This window comes from Trifolium pratense, linkage group LG2 (assembly GCF_020283565.1).
Source record: "Trifolium pratense cultivar HEN17-A07 linkage group LG2, ARS_RC_1.1, whole genome shotgun sequence".
Taxonomy (NCBI): domain Eukaryota; kingdom Viridiplantae; phylum Streptophyta; class Magnoliopsida; order Fabales; family Fabaceae; genus Trifolium; species Trifolium pratense.
In genome coordinates, this window is record NC_060060.1 from 42,386,505 (window position 1) to 42,408,253 (window position 21,749).

The 21,749-nt window shown below is 31.7% G+C and overlaps 2 protein-coding genes and 1 long non-coding RNA gene across 5 annotated transcripts; 1 reads left to right on the plus strand and 2 right to left on the minus strand.

The window, feature by feature from the left end:
* The first annotated feature begins 565 nt into the window (after positions 1-565).
* LOC123905998 (ribonuclease MRP protein subunit POP4-like) lies at positions 566-5,062 on the plus strand. The gene is given in 10 exon segments (XM_045955825.1): positions 566-728; positions 1,693-1,952; positions 2,407-2,442; positions 2,539-2,612; positions 2,778-3,043; positions 3,296-3,364; positions 3,485-3,543; positions 4,126-4,227; positions 4,629-4,657; positions 4,659-5,062. Coding segments are annotated over 9 exon segments (1,014 nt in total). The 5' UTR covers positions 566-728; positions 1,693-1,708; the 3' UTR covers positions 4,794-5,062.
* Positions 5,063-5,354: 292 nt separating this feature from the next.
* Positions 5,355-15,903, minus strand: LOC123905997. 2 transcript variants are annotated; one of them, XM_045955823.1, is made up of 18 exons: positions 15,337-15,903; positions 14,835-14,893; positions 14,622-14,753; positions 14,286-14,426; positions 12,732-12,788; positions 12,022-12,116; positions 11,570-11,702; positions 10,857-11,033; positions 10,016-10,206; positions 9,775-9,841; positions 8,841-8,974; positions 8,339-8,405; positions 8,183-8,245; positions 7,855-8,096; positions 7,641-7,770; positions 7,289-7,381; positions 6,437-6,622; positions 5,355-5,887 (listed from the first exon to the last, which is right to left on the minus strand). In XM_045955823.1, the coding sequence occupies exons 1-18, from the start codon at positions 15,665-15,667 to the stop codon at positions 5,594-5,596; spliced, it is 2,592 nt and encodes an 863-aa protein (XP_045811779.1). In that variant the 5' UTR covers positions 15,668-15,903; the 3' UTR covers positions 5,355-5,593. The 2 variants fall into 2 exon arrangements, with proteins under 2 accessions (XP_045811779.1, XP_045811780.1); XM_045955824.1 differs by having other exon boundaries at positions 14,622-14,757; positions 15,337-15,418.
* A 923-nt stretch (positions 15,904-16,826) lies between these two features.
* On the minus strand, positions 16,827-20,381 carry LOC123906000. Of its 2 annotated transcripts, XR_006808660.1 has the most exons (3): positions 19,868-20,075; positions 19,654-19,759; positions 16,827-17,040 (listed from the first exon to the last, which is right to left on the minus strand). It is a non-coding gene; the product is annotated as an uncharacterized LOC123906000 (long non-coding RNA). The 2 variants fall into 2 exon arrangements; XR_006808659.1 differs by lacking the exon at positions 16,827-17,040 and having other exon boundaries at positions 19,475-19,759; positions 19,868-20,381.
* Positions 20,382-21,749: the final 1,368 nt, after the last annotated feature.

Sequence of the window (21,749 nt, forward strand, 5' to 3'; positions counted from 1 at the left end):
GCTTCACCAAGCCTATTGTAAAAAAAATTGCTTCACCAAGCGTTTATTTTTTGAAAAAAAAAAAAACTTATAATGAAGATTACAAAAGAAATTTGTAGTATCAAGCATTTTCCTATTAAAATTTACCTCAAACTTATCTATTTACATAAATTTTGAATTTATCTAAATTTATCGGTAATTTGTAAATATACGTTTAAACTTTAAACCAAATTTTTTTTAATTGAATTTGTAAATCTTTAAATACTTTGTAGCTAACTCTACAAATTTAGGAATCAAATACAAATTTTTAAAGGTTGAGGGTCCTAATTAAAATTTTAGATTACCTAATTTTATTATGATAAGAAAAAACTTGAAATACTTATTTAAGAGTTTAAGAACTTGATTAAATTATGTACAAAAAAAAAAAAACTTACATTATAGTGTCACTTCTATAGGTTTGTTATTAATTAAGATATACAGTAACATAAAATATCTATTCATTATGCAAAAAAAAAAAAAACATAAAATATCTATTAATATAATTTTACAGTGTTTTTTTTTTAATAAAACCAAATAAAAAAGGACAAAACATGTACTATGCCGTAAGTCCTCCAGTTTGTTTGTACTACTGTTTCCATCCAGCGGTGTGCGCCGAGAGTGTAACCTTTCTTTCTTTCCCACGTCGCCGCTTTTGAGTTCCGAGTCTTCAAACAGTCACCGTGGTTTCTTGTTCATAACTTCTTCTGAAGGTTCTATTTTCCTTCCCTCAGCCCTCAAAATTGATATCGTTCTTCCCCGTTCACAACTTGATAATACAATGCAATTAATGAAGCCATTGTTTTTTCTTTGCTGAAAACTAGATTTTCTGTTTCATCTCTTATTGGAAAATTTGCATGTTATTATATAATTTGTTTGCATGATGTATAGTATTTAGTATTTTTTGGTTGTCAACTAACCTGACAGCGAGAATCACACACTTAAATGATAAGTGTTTGCCGCCAGTCACCAATTAGGTTTTCCCACTAAATTTAAAACCTAATAACAAGAAGCACTGTTATTAATACTTCGCTAAGAATTGCAGGTTTTGGTAGTTGGGTCTTAGTAGCATATTAGAGTGGGCAAAGTGTGTCTTTTTTGAGGGTGTATTTCTAGAACTGATCCTACAGTGCATAGGACTCCAAATCCAATATAGTTGTAGCTGGACTGTTTTATTTTGGGAACAGCGTGATTGATAGTCCGCTTGCATAATTTTTGGCGGTGCTGCGAAACGTCTTAAAGAGAGCAACCTAGTCTGCGACCCATCTTAGTAATCTCTTCAGTGACCCAAAAATTATCTTTAAATGATTTTAACTCCAGTAACAACGAGAACTAGAACTATAATAATGTTTTACTATGCATTTGTTCAATGAATTTTTTGGCGCTAACCCTCTAGGGGAAGGCCCCCCTAGTAATCTGGAGTTCGTCTGTGAGGTAAGTAGAACCTGGCCAATAATTGTTCCACCGAGGAATCGTATTCGGATTCTCTAGAAAGATGCGTCCTTTGGTGAAGCTCATTAACCACTTGAGTCCAATGTCTCGGTTACATTTGTTCAATATTTTGATGTATGTAAAGAACTAATTAATCAAGTGATACTACTAATTTTCTTATGAGCTATTATATTTTTGTGTTTTTCATCACTTATTTATTCTGTAACTATTTCATATTGTATGAAGGTAAGTGAGTGTCAATATGGCTGATGAGTCAAGGAAACGAACATTGGAGGCTTTGGAGAGAAGAATTCAAGCTGAACATATCCTAAAAGAAAAGCAAGCAGAGGCTTTGGAGAGACGAGTTCAAACTGAACATAACCGGAAAGAAAAGAAAAACAAAAACGCTGTAAATGAAGATAGCAAATCACTTATTATTGCACCATCTACTTCTAATGATTCTTCCGTAAATTTATCTCGTCCATCATCAGATACACCCAACAAAGGTAATTCAACTTTATGTTGTTTAAGTTTTTTTATTTAATAAATAATTTACTTATTACAATGTAGAATGATTTGCTCAGATATATTATTTTTATTTAGTACCATACATACTAATGAGGCATTTAGATATACAACTTAATTAGACACTTATTCAATATACCACTTATTATACACGAGCTTATGTATACGCTGTTTCTAAAATTGAAGAGAGAATACGCTGAAAACGTAACAGCTTATGAAAATAAGCTATGTAGAGGAGGTTATGAAAATAAGTTGAAAATAGTTTGTGAACATACCGTCAACTATTTTCGTAAGCTCTTTCAAACAGTCATGCAAGTGTTTATGTCATAAGATAAACCCAAATGTATTTTTCTGGATAGATAAGATTTTAGTTTTGTTTATCGTTTGTTTTAGAATTCTACTTTAAGCTGATACTTTTTAATTTTCCTTGTTCAGTGAATATCAGTCTTTTTGCTCGTGCCATTTCGCAAGGTACTGTACTGTCTGTGTAACACTAAGATTATTTCTTCTTGAGTTTCTTCATCTTAATTTTTGAAGGTTTTGCATGAATTATATATTGATTTGCAGACAAAGAAGATGGTCCAGAATATGCCCAACTTTCTGCGAATGTAAATGAAAATCTGCTCACAACTAACGGGGAGGTATTTTATTTCCAGCATTTCATTATCAACTTCTCAGAAGCAACATTTTAACATATTTAGGACCATGGAAAGATGCATATTTTACCACAACTAAATAAATAGTTGAATACTCTTTATAAAGATTATATTTTCCCTGTTTGTTCTAAATTGACTTATATTCTGCAGTTTTCTTCTGAAAGTGGAGGTTCAATTTCTGGAATATTGCATGAACTTCTTCAGAAGGGAGATGCAGCCCAAAAGTACATGCAAGGCTCTCGAAACTTGAAAATCGACAGCTATATCCTTCTTGATAATTTTGTACAAGGACGCAAACTTTCTTCGTCTTCTCAAACTAGGGCTTTGCAAATTCATTCAAAACGTTCTAAGAAGCACATGTCCATGAAACAACATAAGAAACACGGATCATTTAATCTTCCTCAAGAGTTCCATAAGTAAGTTTAAGGTCTATAAACTTCACTCAAGATGAATCTGTTGATCCTTATCAATACTGTGCTATAGCCCTGCAGTTTGTGGTAGTGTATATTGCTGTGAGGAATTTTGTTTCATCTTTCATTGGGAAATTTTTAGATTCATGCTAGGAACACGTAAAGAGTATATTATACATTTTACTTTATTCTAACTGCTTAATTTTTTCTACAATGATATTCTTTTTATACCCTAATCACTTTTCATTTTGATTACAGATTTGACATTTTTAAGCCAATGCATGAAATGTGGAAAGACTATATAAAGTTGTTGCTTAAATCCACCGGGTATTGTTATTGTATCTTTGCTATTGTTGAATTTGAAAGCTTCTTATCTTCAAGTTTTCCAGCACTTTTCTTCTGTCACGGCTTTTATAATTATGACAATAAACCTGTTTAATGTTTCAGGAATAATCAATTGGCTCAATGTCTCCTTGGTGCAGATCTACACGGTGCTTTTATTTTAGGTTGGAGCACACACTATTTTTGTTTTTACTTGCTTTTGGATTAGTGTGAACACCTACAATAGAAAATGCTAAATCATTTTAATTATCTGGTGCTTTTTTGGATATTACAAGTACAGTCATTGCGTTTTTATTATTGCAATAAGTCAAACTGTCCATTAGTAAAGATGAGTTTCCAATTAGTTCAGGTCAGACCAGGTGCCAGGTCCTTTTCTACGGGAAACTTTGCCATTTGAATCGTCCCTTTCCAATTGGCATGCATAACCTTTTTTATTTTACGGTCCTTACAATTGGTTTTTTTTAAAAAGTGGCTAGAACTTATGTTGAATGTTTTTAGGTGTTTAATCAAATCAATTTTTTTAAAATGCATTTCTATGGAGTGTTGTTTTAGTTTAATGTTATCACGTTGAGAATTTTCTATATCCAAACTCCTCGTGGATGGATCACAATGCACTCTCTTTTCAATTTAGAAAAAAGTTGAACTTTTGACTCATGCAAAACAAAGATAATAATTTTAGCCTCGATGTTCTAAATAGTTGTTTGCTGGTTATCACTGACTGCACCATGTCCATCTATGTTTTGCAGTTGTGGAGTGTAAACTAACTCATTTTACTGGAATTGGTGGCATCATGATTCGTGAAACTGCAGAAGCTTTTGGGATAATTACCGAAGATAATAAATTCAAAGGTAATTCACTATTTAAAAATACAAATTGTTTTAGCATTATAGTCCTGTTATTCGTGTATTTCTCAAGTATTAATGCTTATATGAATATACACTGCAAATGTGATAATTAATGAATTATAGGAGTTTGCACTTCTGTTTTGAAACTTTAGCATAATTTAGAAAGTAATTTTTTTAATTTATTTAAATTAAAGAGGACTAACGATAAACAGTCATGCATTCAATTACTTTTAATAAGGAACTTGTTGTGAACAAAGAAAAATACAAGTTTTAAGTTTGAATGTAACAGAAAATTTCTGTTTTGCTTATGCATTGTATGACAGGCATTGGATTTTCTGTTGTTTTTCTATTATGTATCGGTTTCAAACTTGTTCACCAAAATGCTTTGATTTGTTAACTTGTAGTTGTTCCGAAGAAGGGTTCTGTATTTGTAGTCCAAGTTGATTGCTGGAAAGTCACTATGCTTGGAGATAAACTTGATTCAAGAAAGGTTGGATTATGATATCAGTGATAATCCTTCAATTGTAGGTGACACTCTGAGGCCTTTTCTATCTGGCATCAGTTTTTGATGATGATAATTCGTCTCCTCATTGAGTGAACCTTGTTAATGCCCTCTTTCTGGTTTCTATAATTTCATTATTTTATTTATATGATTATCTTGATTCAAATGTATAGAATATCCATGTAATGCTTGAATGCTAAATTACATTAGGGATTGGCTGGAAGGTAAGCAACAGTGATGAAGTATCAATTTTTGAAGTTTGTTCTGTAACTGAAACTGATAGTGTTAATTCTAATTCTAAACGACTAATCATCGTTGTGCGGTCAACAGCCACAAGGAATGAGTAATGGGTAATAAGGTATAACAAAAAAATATTACTCCAATCTTGGTTATAAGTAAAACCACCTTATTAATAAATTTAATTAAGTGACTTAATCTTGTTCTCGTAAAAATATAAGTGCATTCTTTTTCTTTTTTTTTTGGTTACATATAAGTGCATTCTTAAAAGTGTCTTCTTAAATACATGTTTAATGAGAATAAAAGAATCATTAAAAAATGAAACTTTATATATGATCCTTTTTTTTTTTGTGGTAAGAACTAATTTAATGATATTTTATGAATTGCATCATTAAAATAAAGTGAAAGTAGTTAAAGATTGCTTATAATTGAACATTACAAATATGAGTACTTTTCTATTATGGAATTACATTACATTTTAAATCTGTAAAAAGGTACATTATTCTATCAACAATCCATACCCTCATTTTTTTTCCCTTCTAAATTTGCACATTTCTGCCCCCAATCTAATTTAACAGTATTCAAGCTATAAACAATTATTTACATGTTATTTTTTGCAAACAAAATGATTTAGATTTTTACTTCAAGAACATCGCCATCTTTGAGTTTTGTATTAGGCAATACTAAATGTCCATTTATCAAAACCAGCCTTCCCTCCAAACCAGTTCTTTGTGCAGCATCAACAGCACTGCTACCAGCTTTTAACCTCATAATTTCTCCATTAGGCCAACATATAACTACCACTTCCCCAAGGTTAAGAGGACCCGGAGGACCATCAAACTTTGCATCATGCTTTATTTGGCTGATACTTACTTCAGAACGCAATTGCTCTTCCCAGGAAAGCATTGTTCTCAAAAGACGCACCTAAAAGATGAATATATACATAGTCAATGAAACATTCATCAATATTTTTTAAATCTACTGAAACACTGATGGAATGAAATTTCAACTTTCAATTTGCTATCAGAGAGACTACTTTCATACCTACATAAATTCCAGCCAATTATGCATATATATTAGACAAACTGATTTCTACCATCGCAATTGCATTTAAACTTTCAAATTTTCTACAACAACCATTACCAAAAATATAAATACTGATAGCAATATAAAAAGATTTCTCTGTGTGAAGATCAAATTTCAGCCTACTTGGTGTAGAACTCTTCAGCATACCATGTAAATGGTCAACAACACTGACCAATTTAAGAGACAAGAATAATCACAATAAAGATGGTTCTGGCTGTTCAACTATAACCACTTGCATAGCATGGAGTTAAGATAAAATTGCATAATTCTTATATTGTTTGATTGGCAATGATAATATTTGACAGGAAAATAAACAAAATAGGACAATGATGAGCAAGTTCCATTTGGATAATGTGCGTAGGAAACATAAGTTGGTTGGCAAAAAACCTTATTATTGATGGTAGCATCCACAGAAGTTGCCGGAACCAAGTCAAATTTTGACTGCGATGCAATACAATCCACTTGCTTGCCCTCGAACACAGCAGATACAACATCCCAGTATTCAGATTCTTCTTGCTCAGTAAAATTGATAACCTGGACGAATGTTGGCAGCAGGCGCCCAAATTGGTCTTGCTGCAAAAGATGCAAATAATTATATGAAGTTCTTCAGTAAAGCAGTTTGATAATTTACAAACCTATTTAGGTCTAAGAAAAAGAAAACCAGTAATTAAAATCAGTCAGCATGACTTAATTGCATTAATTAAATACATCCACGTACTCTATTTAAATGTTTATAATAAAGTTAATTGTGAAGCATTTCCAATAAAAAGAGATTTTACACTATCTGTCTGGGAACCAAAGATATTGTGTGGTATCACTCATGAGTTTGATAAATACACAAAATATTTCCTTTAATGTGCCAAAATATTATCCATTAGTGAGAAAGAGTCCAACAAAAACTATATGTTAGATCATTAAGAGGAATTGAGGGTTAAATAGTCAACTTTAAGACTTCAAAAATTGAATCAGCACTTCAGCAGACTGTCAAAAATATATTGTGTTTGTAGTAATTACTAAGCAGCACATACATTTCTAACACATTTCGATTATTTGAACTAGAATAAGGATAGTGGGCACTGGACAGGACAAATGTGCATATCTAAATAAGGAAAAGAAAATAAAAGCTTTACGATGTATTATGTATGTGTGCCATTGTCTCTGCATTGCTGAGTAACAAAAATAATGAAACATTAAAGGCAAGTGTGTAATTTTAATTTCTTAACTGCTCAGAAAACATACCTTATGATACATACCATCTCGACATAGTGTGTACTTCTCTAGACAAGTACACCAATCTCCATGTCCTTGTTCAAACCACCATTCATCAGACACCTGAAGCAGGGTCAGCAGTAAACAACTTGACAAGGTAATTCCGAACAAAATATAACGAAAATACGACACAACAAAAGAGACTGGTGGCTAAGAGGGAAATGCAACATGTAGAAAGCTAGTTGGGAAGCTTAACTACCACACAATGATCCATCCAGTTACTTCCTTCTCAGAAAGTGTAAGTATTGTGTTCACAAACCATTCATCACAAGCAGCCTATATTCCAATCAATCACCAATAAATTTTAAGCTAAGAAAGAAACCTTTTTGTATAGCCGTGCATAAGCTTCCCATCGTTTATTCTGGAAAAAAGATCTTCTGTCAGCTACTGCTTCAGAAGCTGCTAGCCCAAAGCTTACAGCAACTAGCAATTCTCTTTCTTCATTTTCTACACTGAAAAAGATAATGAAGATGAGCTAATATCAATGCGGATAGCTTTATAACATAACATCAATTAGAAATGGAAGTGTTGCATACCCGATGATAACAGCAGCAAGTAGGTGACTTCCTTCTACTCTGAGGACTGGATGTCCAGGCTTTAATGACTTATACTTGCTCAATAAAATATCCGAAGAATTTTCCTCTTCTCTATCTTTGGAAAAATAGGAGGATGCTTCTGTTTCAGGTGTATCCATTCCGTCTATGGATGAAAAAGGATTTGCAGTTTCCTTATAAAGCCAATGTGCGGCAAGTCCGTGTTCAGCATACTCATGCATCCTCTGGTACACAAAATGATAGAGGAAAACATTAACAACTAGACTATAAATAAAGCAATCTCTGCAGCATGTGAGGAAGAATTAAATACCTGTGTTCTTATTTGTACTTCTAAAGGTGAGTTGTCAGGACCTTCGACTGCAGTGTGCAAGGACTGCAATTTTAGCAAGTTAATAGATATAAGCACAAAGATTAGAATAATAAATGATCATTTTAATTTTATTTCATAAAAAACAGAAAGCCTAACCTGATAGCCACTAGGCTTGGGATTAAGGATGTAGTCATCAAATTCACCATCTATTGGTGTCCAAAGCCTAAAATATACATATTAATAAGAGTTAATATATTGGCCAATAGCAATAGGGTACACTTTAAGTAACTAAGATACACAGATCTACCTTACACTACATCGAGGACGAGGACAATGAGCACACATGTTTATACCACATAGAATAAAACGAAAATATTTGGAGCTGATATAAAATAAAATATTGGAAAACGAAAATAGAATGGACAATATAAAATAAAATATTTGGAGTTGATATGTTTGTTTTTCTTATATTCCTCCTTAGAAGGATTTCTTCTATAGATTACTTCCCTTAAAATTACAAAAAGATCTACCAAGACATAACACTACAAAAAGGTAAATTAAGTTTAAATCTATATCTTCATACAAATTATTGTATTGAATGACTATAGGTGTGTAGATTATATGATTGGTAGATGACTAAAATTTGACGTTATTTTACCTGTGCACAATGTCAAGAAGATTATAGCAACACTGAACCGCAGGTCCATGTAAAGCACCATTTTTGTCTCCTACAACTACTCTTAATGCACGTGCATCATATACTTTATCAATGCTTATATCCTTTCGTTTCATCTGGCACAACATGCAACCGTGACTCTGAACATTATTTTAATTCACACAAATTGAAGGCAACAAAATATTGAGACCAGTAGTGCTAACATCGCTTGATGGGGGAAAAAGCATTTATGACTAGTTGTATAAAATTATTTTATTAAGATAAATGAAAAATAATGTAGTAACAATAAAACAAACATTAAAACTAATAATCAGAAATGCAGCACCAATAGTCTCTTCCAGACACTCATTGCTTTCAATTAAGCTTTTTCAATGTCAGTTGAGACAAACTATTCTGAAGTAAATGGGCCAAGAAATTGCATTAGGCTGTGCAGAATCTGTGCCAAAGAGTAATTTGATTCAATGTCTGCCAAAGAGTAATTTGATTCAATATTTTTGTCATATTATCCAACCCAAGAAGATATAAACGAAAAAAACACACCAAAAACCTAGATTTTCTGCGAGTGTTTTGGGGATGGGAGGAGCCATGGATGAACATTGATGACTAGTAAATCCCCACTCCTTCCAACAATACTTCTTGCACCATAGTAAAGAAATGATTAGTGTGATTAACTAGGTCGACACTAATTTAATGGGAACCATGGAACTTAACTTTTCTTTTTATGTCCAGGGTCTCTTACATAAACTTTCCATATATGCATCGATTTCACTCGCACTACGCTGTATTCAAACTTACCCGGATAATCATAATTAACTCTAAATAATGCCATGGTTCTACCCAATTATACAGTGAGCATAGCTAAAACACAATGGACATAATTCTTAATTCAAAGGTCAAGAAGTGAATTTGCCAATACCTTACTGTATATACTATATACACTTTTTAGTCGGCTTGATAATGTAACTTCCATTCCCGGAACGTAACTGCAAATACAGAAGGAAACTTTTGAGAACTTCAAAATTGATTAGACCAGAGTATTATAGCAGTCCGCACATAAATTGTGTTAAATAAAACACAAAGCATTAAGTAAAACAGGCATGTTCCTTGGACAATATCAGAATGTAGAATCAGTAATGATAATGGGTAAAAGAACATACGAAGCTGATATAACCAATTCTCGCTCAATCGCTTCCTCACAAATTACCAACGATGCCAAAGCTAACCCAGCATCCTGAACAACTTTTGGTTTCGTGCATGGCTCCAGATTATTAGCAATACTATGGAGAAAGTTAGCCCGTTTTCTCCGATCCAACAATACATCAAATGGGACTACAGCTTCCAACAGATCCTGAAAACAACCTGATAATCAGAATGAAATAAAATGTTCTCGCCCTTTGACAGGACTTCTTGAAGCAATAAAGATGGAATATTTCCTCAGTTATCAATCATCAGGGTCTCTGACATCAAGAAAAAGGCTTACCAAAGAGTCACTTCAGATAGGAGGCAGCCAGCTAACGTTATCGTTTGTAAAGTTTTTTTTACTATAAAATACTTGCAACTAATCTATGTAGCTATTTATAATTTATAAAATCTAAAGTGTGGGATATGTGATTGACACACAACATAGAACTCTCTTTTGTTGCCACATTATTGCTATACTACATTTGGCATAGTCTTGTGGTTGTCGGTTACATTACCCTTTTCCCCCATCCTGTACCTATTTCACTTGAAGGTTTCAGTACCATATTCTGAACTTCATTGAGTGCAATCAAAAAATAAATAAAAAATACCATACAAACAAACAGTATAATATTGCTCCTTGATACTATGCAGTCAGGCACAACAGAAGCATTTAGGTGTCAGTTGTTACTGTTGCAATAAGCACCAGCCTAAACCACAAAGCAACTACCCAAGGAAACCATAAAATAGCGTTTAATTAAATCTCACGACCATGCATACAAACAAGTAGAACGAACCTCTGCACTTACAAATTCGTACCTTCATACTGCAGACACCCTCATTGAATGTCAATGATTTGTTGTAGAAAGATGTTGAACTTTTCTCGTCCAAAGGTATCAAGTTGCCTTTCACGTATAATCTTCTTGGGCTTCCTGTTTTGGCCAAAGGGCTCCACATGGAAGCCAGATCAGCTCGCATGTTTTGAAATATTTGAGGCTGAAATAAGGTGCACATTACAAGTGTTGATAATTGTAATAATGGAAAAGTCATGTCATATCAATGCTATTAGATTGCTGTTTATTTTCCAGAAGCATGAATGAAATTCCACAACTTCTGATGATCATTCACTTTTAAGTTAAACACAAGAAAATAAGATATTCAGGCCCAGGAAATAGTTTAATATATATATATATATATATATTCATCAACTAGAACTACTTTTTTTTGTCCGTGGAGCTATACCTAGTACTCATTTTCAAATAAATAAATGGAGGTAATTAATGTTTCATAAATAATTAAATGTTTATATGAGAAAAAAAGGATTTGAGTACTTTTAACTTTCAAACAAAATAGCCTTTTGGGCGCTTCTCATTGATGCATCACATACAATTCCTCTAAGTGGTGGGCAGATGTTACAAAGTGATTGGTGACCTTTGTTTGTCTGCTTTATCCCGTGTCTCATTTTATCACATAAATACATCATTATAATTGATGACTCTCAAATTGAAAGAAACATAAAACTGTTATTAGACCTGTAGAACAGCGAAGCACAGATCTTCAAGTTCAGCTTTCAATGCCCACAGACCCAATCTTGAAGCAAGTGAACACCAAATAATTAATGTCTCCTGTGCAACAGCTTGAGCTTTATGTAATGGCAGAGCATAACTGCAAAGTAAAGATTTTCACCCAATAAAACGACCTATGCGACATGGCTATAAATTGTAAACTATTTATCCAAAAAGTTGAACACACTGTATGGCTTAAGGTCATTGGTTTGAACTGGCTTCTGTTGTAAGTAAGTCAACTTCCACAAGTCACAACAAATAACTATAAAGCATTGAGAAAACCCATGAGATTAAAGAAGTCTTTACATCATCTTGAAAGAATGACAGGTCAAAGGTGAATGACAAAAAATGGGCCAAACAAAAAGACAGTCAATAATTGGGCATAAAGGAAAAAAAACATAGAAGCTCGGAACTGGTACATTGTTCTCATGTTGTGAAGACGATCAGCAAGCTTGATGAGTACAACACGTGGATCATCAATCATTCCCAAAAGCATGACTCGTAAATTACTTGCCTAGTAGATTAAGAATGAAACACATCAGAAAACTTTCTGATACCAATTCCACTGTCGAATATACTTACATTCTACAAATCTAAAAAGGCACAGTTTCAATATAATCTTTACCAGCCAGCAGATGCCTTACAATGACATATATAAAATGTTGCCAGATCAAACTTTTTGAGGAAGATTAGTTTCATAAAATAAAACATGAACTCCGTGGGTATTATTAGCGCAATGGTGTATACCTAGTTTTGTAACCCAAAGGGACTGAGTTTGAATCCCACAGGGGAATGTATGGCCCAGTGCCTCCCTCCTCTGCTAAATAATTAATAATATTCCCTCTCCCATATAGAAATATATATATAAAAAAGAAAGTAAAACACCTTATGCATAACATTGACCCAACCTCAAGCTTATAAAAGGAAAATATCAATATCCATTATATTGAAAGACGAAAATAGGATGAACTTTTCACTTCACATATTGATATTGATCTTTGCACTGTTCAAACCTATGGTAGGCAGGCATAACTTTCTATATATTTGGTTATCTATCAACTAACATAACACCAAAGTATACTAAAGGCGTAAATAGCTAATTGCTATGTATCAAATGCAGGCTCTATACCTCTTCTTGGCCAAGGACACCCTGGTTCACACTTACCCTTCGATGTCTACGTAACAGCTGCAAAAGATAATGTAGTTATTATTATATAATATGGCAGTAAAAGAAAACAGTGATACTCATGAAAAGTTGTTCGGAGTTTTGAGCTTCAGGCATCTAATACACATATATGATGAAACAGTAAAATACATGCCATCACTAAGTTCTTAAGATATTGCACCATAGTTATGTTAGGATGTTAGGTGAATTTTAAAAGCAGGAAAGTCTTCATCAACGAGTTCGTTGAAAAGGCACAATACGGAGCTTGACATCAAATATTGAATCAAAACATTAAGTCAACCAATATATAGGTTTTTTCTTTCTTTCTTTCTTTCTTTCTTTCTTTTTTCTAAACTATTTATATGGTCTTGAATTTATCTATTCTAAACCAGTGTGGGACTACATTACTGACATTTGAATTTCCAATATTCTCCCCTTCAAAGGTTAGTTCCAAAACTAGTACGGTCTCCAAATTGCAATAATGAACTTGATAGTTGACACAACATCTTTACCTGAATAGGTCTTTTCAATTACAAGGTCTTCACATATCCCATTCTTTCTTTTGACATATCCCATTCTTAACCAATATGGAATACTGTGTTTGACTAATATTTCTTGACCTAAAACCCTTTAAGCAATAAGTATGTGGCCACTTTCAGTTATACCAAACTTATTTTTAACCAATGTGCTACTTCTCACGCTTGAATTTCCAACAATATATCCAATAATCATATTATATAAATGTCAAAGATTAAAACTCCAAATCTTAAGCTATTAGGTGCATACATGGAAACGATTTACAATCTCACTATGTGTCGAAATTTATTTTAATCATCAAGAATAGGGCACAACACAAATCAAACTTTAGACAACTTGGTAGTAAAGCTTTAATACCATGTCAACAACCAATTCAATTAAAAAGCTTAAGTTTAAGTTGTTAGGTGAAGGCGTTCAAATGCTTTATATCTCTACCAAATATGAAACTCTTATCTTTATTTATTCTCTATCAAGGCGCGTAGCAGATTGGAATCTAACAATTAGCTACTGATAGCATTATCTTTATTTATGTTGAGAACTATGAGTTTGAGAATTGAGACAATACAATATCATTCAGCTCCTTCGCAGATGGGTTTGCGTTAGGATGTTAGATGCATTTGTTGAGTTGAGTGCTACAACTGTGAATGCTTTGTGCACTACAAAGTCTTATCATCATTTATATGTTGCTTTTGGGTGTATTTTAAAATAAATACTATGCTATTGTCATTTTATGCATGTATGGGAAAAATAATCATTATCTTATAGACTCGTTTAGTTGTCTTCAAAGTCACAATTTCTATGCAAGCGATTCACATTTAAACAAACAATTTTTAAAGTGAGGTGACTCAATTTTGATCCCTAGAGTCGTAAACTATTACGATTTTATGAGTTAAGCTTAGAGTTTGACAACCATGATATAAAGCACCATCTCCAATATTAAAAAATATTAAAAACAATAATCTTTATTTTTCTTTATGATACCTGATTTATATAACTCAACCTAGATACACTGGCTACCAACTCGGCCACATCATCCCCAAACTCTTCCTCAATATCATGTAGACTTTGGTTAGTGTCATCAACCACGTCATGTAAAATACCAGCCACGATTGTTTCCACAGCCTGAAATGCAATATCAAGATCTCAAATAAAGGAACAATAGAAATGAAACAAGTTTCATGTACCCAAAAAAAGAAAGAAATGAAACATGTTTCAACATACAATTCACACATCTTTAAAAGTAAAAAGATAATATGAACACTGTTAATTTATTCAGTTTGAAGCTTTAATAGCTAATCAGATTATCAGAGTACATACTCGTTTACCACTTGATGGAACCAACCCAGCCAAAATTCTCCCAGTATGAATACAATGTGATAAATAAGGATCTCCTGTCTTCCGCATTTGGCCACGGTGTGCCCTCCTTGCAAAATCTATAGCCTTCTGTACCTGCCTTCACACACAGCATAAGGTATTTTAATGATGCAACAAGAAAGCATACAAGTCATAACGCGAATCAAGATATTATACCTTTGCATCATTGAATATAGGATAACCAGTAACATCTACTCCATCATGGATAATGGTACCTGCATGTTATTAATTCACTTCTATTAGAGGAAAGCTTGAAAGCTTCTGAATAAAATACAGATAATTAAGTGATACAAACAAACTTATCAAACTCAGAGTCCATGTCCAGGTAAACTGGTGGAGCCTCCGTAGACTCAACTCGTAAACTCATAATAGTTTGCCTAAATTACAATGGTTATATACATTATTAACAAGCAACTACCTGCAACTAAGTTATAATTAATTCCAAACTATATTATTAACAAACTAATCCTATTTGCAATTAACATTATTAACAACAAGATGAATGATTGGTAGAACGATCCAACTCATAAGACAATTTTTAACGCATGCAATGAAAGAACAACAGATTATACACTCTATCGGAATCACAAATCGTAAATAAACTCTATCGATTCAGAATCAGCGTAGCAAGTAGAAAATAGAGAAGAAAGAACAGAACCTGGTTGTTGATCGAGTTTTGGCCACAAGAAGTCAACCTTAGTAGAAAGACAAGCACCGGAAGCAATAGCGACGGCGGTGACAGCAACTTGATTGATGGCGGAATAGACGGAGCCGTGAACGGAAACAGCTTTAGCAGCAGCGGCGATTACATTTCCGGACGATTGAATAGCGATTTGATCAAGCAAACATCGAAATTGTGAACGATAAGGAGGTTTGAATTTCAAGTAACGGAATCTGAATCTGCGAAGAAGTGGAGATGAATTTTGATGAAGTAGTAACATTGTAGAGCTTTCGCATAAGAGCGTGTTGGTGCTCATGGTGATTCTCATCTAGTTAGTTAATAGTTAGTGATGATGATGATGATGAAATACGGTTATCATTTTCCCGGGAAAATGTGTGAGAGAAAATATGAGTGGTTGGAAAATGGAGAAGGGAAAATGAAAAAGGAATCTATGGTGTATTCAGTATTTTGTCGTTTAGTGCATTCATTTCATTATCATTTGATTTCTAACCGCTCTTGTATTGATGGATAGAACTCCCTCCACGACGACAACAGCACAGCAAGAACTCATTAGTAGAAATAATATTTTAAAGAAAAATCTAAAAGCTATCCTTAAAATAGTGTATAGATAGGTCTACAAGTGTATCTCAGATGATAGTTATGAGATATATTAGTGTAGTGGTCGGGGTTTGAACCTCAAATTTTGTATTTTTTTACATTTAAATGTGTAAGAATCTAGTCACTAAGTTACTCGACAAAAAAAAAAATAGTATATAGATAGATGCAAAGTTGTTGCACTCACTTGACATAAGTAGTATAAGCATGCAATAAATTGTTAGTATATTACAATGTTATGTTAGTATTTCTTTTTGTTAGGGCTTGAGTTCTATACCTTCAACTCCTTAACTCTTAGCTCAACTAATTTAATCACTTAAGCTAGCAATATTGCTGAGTTTCACCCTTTGCTAGCTGAAGCTATAGAATTAATGTGGCTAAAGGATCAAACTTGAAAAATGTTTCTGTGTCCTTCATTAGCAGGAAAAGAAGTAACGAATTATCTCTCTTCTTTTTTTATTTATACTTTTCTTATAGGAGTATTTGATTTTAATTTATATAATTTTATACATAATTAATTATTAATTTAATTTTCCTAAAACACCATCATTTTATTTTCTTCGAATTAATTTTGAATAAAGATGTGCTCTTTGACAATATTAAATTGAAAAATACAAAATTTAAATTTTTAAAATGTTAAAACACATGTTAACATTTTTAATTAATTTACTAGTAGATTAGTAGTTTTTTTTATAATAACAAATAGATAATTAGTAGGTGTAAAATTTATTTTTAAAAATGCAGTAATTCGTCTTGATATAGGAATGATTGACATAAGAACTATATATATCATTATCTAGGAGCAAGCTAAAAGATTAAATATTGTGTATAACATGAACAATAATTTTATACATGTCTACCTTAAACAATACTGAGGCAATAATATAGTATTTATTTAATTTATTCTTCGATTACCAATATCATAACTTATAAGAAAATAATAAGCTTAAATATAACATAGATTTATTTTTTAACTTGATTTTTTCAAAGGTTGGCAGGTACAAATAATCCAAAGGCACTCCGGAACAAAAGTAGCACTACATTCATTGTGTCGACAATCATCATTAGTAGAGCAGAACACACGATCTGTGATGTCAAATAATAATAAAGAAACTTATTAAAAAGAGATAAACAATTATGAAATGATAAAGAATATGTTTTAATATGTGTGAAAAAAATTTACAGTCGCTGGTCGCAAGAACAATCAGAGAAAAAAAGATGATCAAAGCTTGAACAAAATTGACAATTTTAGCCATATTTTTTATTCTCTTTTCAAATGATAAATAGGAAATTGGCCGAGATCACTTTATAAGTAAAACTTTATGCATTGTTAACTTTAATAGTTTTTAATAGCAAGAAGTCATTTATAAATCAAGAATTATTAGTATCTCTTATATATCTCAATGTGTTGGGTATGTCTTATTAGCTATTTCAATTGATCACTCAAGTGTAGTAAAAATCTCACATGAAAATTTTGACGATCACTAAAGGTCATTTTTTTTAATAAAGTTTTATTAATTTTTTTTTCTCTTTTATCCTTTCAAGATAGATAAAGGTAAAATTTCATAAGAGATATAATAGTGTTGAGTAATGACGAATTTGTCAATTATATTCTTATTTTTTCAATAACTTCAATTCATTTATCATAAAATTTAGTGGAGAGAGAAAGAATATATATGCTAAATTTATTTGGGGAGAAAAAATAAATGATGGATTAAACAAAGTAAATTTTTTTTTAAAAAATACAACAATTCACTATCTATGTTGAAAACTTCATATTAAAACGACATTTAAAAAAACAAAAAATAAATAAAAAAAAACGTAGGGAGTAGTATATATAGGCATCGCTGTCGAGGAGATATTTGCATATGAAAATTGGGAAAATATATCGATATGTAAGCCTTATTTAAAACTCTCATACTTTAAGACTACCAGCATCTTTAGGAAGAGAGATTTGGTTCCAAGCAATTAGGTGACATAAATGGAAATTAGGAGCTTGTATAATACTATCATATTTTTGGGTGCCAAAATAAAAAATTTACGGTTAAGAGTGGAGTGATTAACTCAACTGATTTGAACTAAGGATTAAGTGTGTTAAGATATAAAAATGTCTCGAGTTCAAATTCCAGTGATAGAGAAAAGTATTGACATTAACTGATTATTGACTTTTACCATTTTAAAAAAAAAAATATTATGGTTAAAAAATTTACATATAGTTACTAAATTATAGTTAAAATTGGACGTATATTATCATTTTCAGCGTAAATTTGTTTATACTGCCTGTCAATAAGAACTCACTACTTTTCTATTTCATGCAATAAAATTAAAAAAATACATAATGACCAAAAAGAAATTCCAAAAAATACACTTAAAAGAGCATATGACTTGGAAGAATATTGGACTCTCATTGCACAGTACGTAAAACAAATTTACATTGATAATATATATCCTTTAAACACAAATTTGTATGTAGAAATTAAGAGATTCAATATTTTTCTTCAATTTTAAGCCAAAAATAAATTTATTTGAATTTGTGTAAGTAGTATTTTAGCTAATGCTACGGTGGACTACCTCCTCCGATAACCCAAATTGAAGCTTTTGCTTTGCATGCACGTTTTCTCTTTTCCACTCATTCTTTTGCCTTCGTAACAAAAACCATTTAATGCATAATTTTTTTTTAATGGATGGTAGTGCACTGCTGAATGTATACGGCCTTTCATCTCTCTTCTAAATCTCAATCCTTAAACCAAAATATTAGGCTCAAGTGGTTAATGAACTTCACTAAAGGACAGATCGTTTGAGAGAACCAAGTTCGATTCTTGGGTAGAATAATTTTTTTTATCAGACTTTACTTACCTCGTGTTCGAACTCTGAATTACTAGGACCATTTCTCCTAGGAACCAGGGGACTAACACTAAGTATCTATGCATGCCTTACAACAAACCGGACAAACTTCATCAACATTGAGTTTTAAGTTTAAATTTTTTGATTTGCATGTAACTTCTTTTAACACCCTTTTGTATCATTTCTTGGTCAAACTCATGGTTTTACTAGTATAGTTTTATGTTGTGCAGATAAAACCCAAGGACATAAGCATGATAAATATTATATGATACATGTGTTTAAGAGTAGTTTGAGACACAAGATTGGAACTTTACTAATGGACCTGCAATTTAGTGCTACTATAGTTCTTGACAATATTATACAGTTTTCATACAGTTTTTATGTTAATTTATAAGCTATAACTAATGAAAACTGTATTTTTATAAATTATTTTTTCATGAATTATGTTGACAAATTTATGAATAATACATAAAAATTTATTTATTTGTATAAAACTTATTTGAGTAAGTTGAAAAATAAGTTAATTCAAACAAACCTCAAATCAAAATTTCAGATATTATTTTAAATCGGCATGGTTTCTTATCCAACTTGAAAAATGCTTGTGTCTTTCATTAGCAGGAAAAGAAATTCAACTTTTGATACGCTAAAGATATTTTTTTTATATAACATGAACAAGTTAAAAGGATTAAATATATTGTGTATAACATTAATTTTTTACATGTCTAACTTAAACAGTACCGAGGTAATAATACTATATAGTATTTATTTAATTTATTCTTCAATTACCAATATCATCATAACTTACAAGAAAATAATAAGCTTTGAGCATAGCATAGATTTATATTTTAACTTTACTTTTTCAAAGGTTGGCAGCCACAAATAATCCAAATGCACTTCGGAACAAAATTAGCACTACATTTATTGTGTTGACAATCATTGTTAGTAGAACAGAACAGACGATCTGTAATGTCAAATAATTAATAATAAAGGAATTTATTAAAAAGAGATAAATAATCATGTAAATGATAAAGAATATATACTTTGAAATATGTGTGAAAAAAGAACTTACGGTCTCTAGTTGCAATTGCAAGAACAATTAGAGAAAGAAAGATGATCAAAGCTTGAACAAAATTTACAATTTTAGCCATGTCTTTTATTCTCTTTTCATATGATAAATGGGAAATTGGCATATCACTTTATAAGTAAAAATCTATGCATCGTTAACTTTAATTTAGTAATTTTTAATAGCAACAAATCATTTATAAATCAAGAATTATTAAGTATCTCTTCCATATTTCAATGTGTTGGGTATGTCTTATTAGCTCATTCAATTGATCACTCAATTATAGTGAAAATCTCACATGAAAATTTTGACGATCATTAAAGGTCATTCTTTTTTACTAAACTTTTATTATATTTTTTTATTTCTCTTTTGTTCTGGACCGAGCATCACGCTCGAGCCTCAGAGGGTGTCGAACAAATACGACCCGAGCAAGTATACCACGAAGAGCCCGCAAGACGTGCTCGACCCTCCAACGGTCAGATACTCCTACGTATCGTAACGACCGTAAACCGGAATGATGAACATTTACTGCTCATCAAGGCCTCCAAGCCGTTTTCCGGCAGCCACTTGATGGCCATTAATGCCATCAAGGGCCTTGGCCCTGCGCTGGGGGCTATATATATGTGACTCCACTTCATTTACAAGGTACGCATTATTTAGCCAAGAAAACCTTTACATACACAAACTGACTTGAGCGTCGGAGTGCCTGCAGGTACACAACCCCCCTCCGCTTCAACAGGGGTTTCAACGCTCTCAACCACCGTAAACGCTGGCGAAGTCGCTCTCTTCTGGTCAACACGATCATCTTTTATCCTTTTAAGATAGACAAAGGTAAAAGTTCCATGAAAAAGAAGTATTTTTTCTAGACTCAATCCAAGTACACGGATTAAGAACTATAATTCACCGTTGTTCTTTATTTAATTTTATGTGAGAACTTGTTTAATGAGAACATTTGTTAAGAGTGTTTTTGAAATAATGAATATGGTGTGGAAAATTAGAGAATTTTATTTGGTTGTGTAACAAAAAAAGAAGTTCAAACCAATATAATAGTGACGGTGCATATTCGTTAATCTTTTATAATTTATAAAAATAATTTTTTATTTTAAAAATAAGTTTTTTTTTTTGTAAATTAAATGAAACTTCATGAAAATGACAAAAAATATTTTCTTAAAGATCATTTATAGTGAAATAGTTATTCGAACTGAATCGAGGATACGCAACTTGAATGACGAAGGAGGAAGTGATGATCAGGATGCTGACTTCTCCAAATGGTTGTGGACAGATTATGATGTGATCTTTACCAGGGAGTCTTGATTTCATGATTTGATCATTGAAATTACTTGAGTGTGCATCTAAAATATGTCTATGAAATAATTCACTCTTCTTAATGATTTCAATTTTTTATGTTAATTTATAAGACGTAAATAACGAAAATTGTATTTTCATAAATTTTTGATAAACTATACAATGATAAACTTATAAATCATACATAAAAACTCATTATCTTTATAAACTATTTTGCATAAGTTAAAAAATAAGTCAATTCAAACGGATTCCAAATTAAATTTTCAGAAATTTCAAATGTTATCTTAGACCGTCATGATTTCTTATCCAGCATGGAAAAAGCTGCTGTCTTTCATTAGCAGGAAAAGGAATTCAACTTTTACCAAAGATCTACTATATTTGTGTATTCTTGATAAAAAAGAAGTAATGAATTATTATATGAATACTCTTTTCTTATAGGAGTATTTGATTTTCATTTATATAATGTCATAAATAATTACTTATTTAATTTTCCTAAAACACTCCCATTTTATTGTAAAAAAAAAAAACACTCCCATTTTATTTTATTTTCTCCAAATTAATTTTGAATAATTTTTTTTTATAA

Excerpts from the sequence above, each read along its gene's own strand:
- LOC123905997 (XM_045955823.1), bottom strand. The coding sequence starts at position 15,667 with ATGAGAATCACCATGAGCACCAACACGCTCTTATGCGAAAGCTCTACA. Across the intron at positions 12,117-12,731 it reads GTGTCCTTGGCCAAGAAGAG|GCAAGTAATTTACGAGTCAT; the intron begins GTATAGAGCCTG and ends TTAATCTACTAG. Across the intron at positions 8,406-8,840 it reads CTTCTTGACATTGTGCACAG|GCTTTGGACACCAATAGATG; the intron begins GTAAAATAACGT and ends TGTATATTTTAG.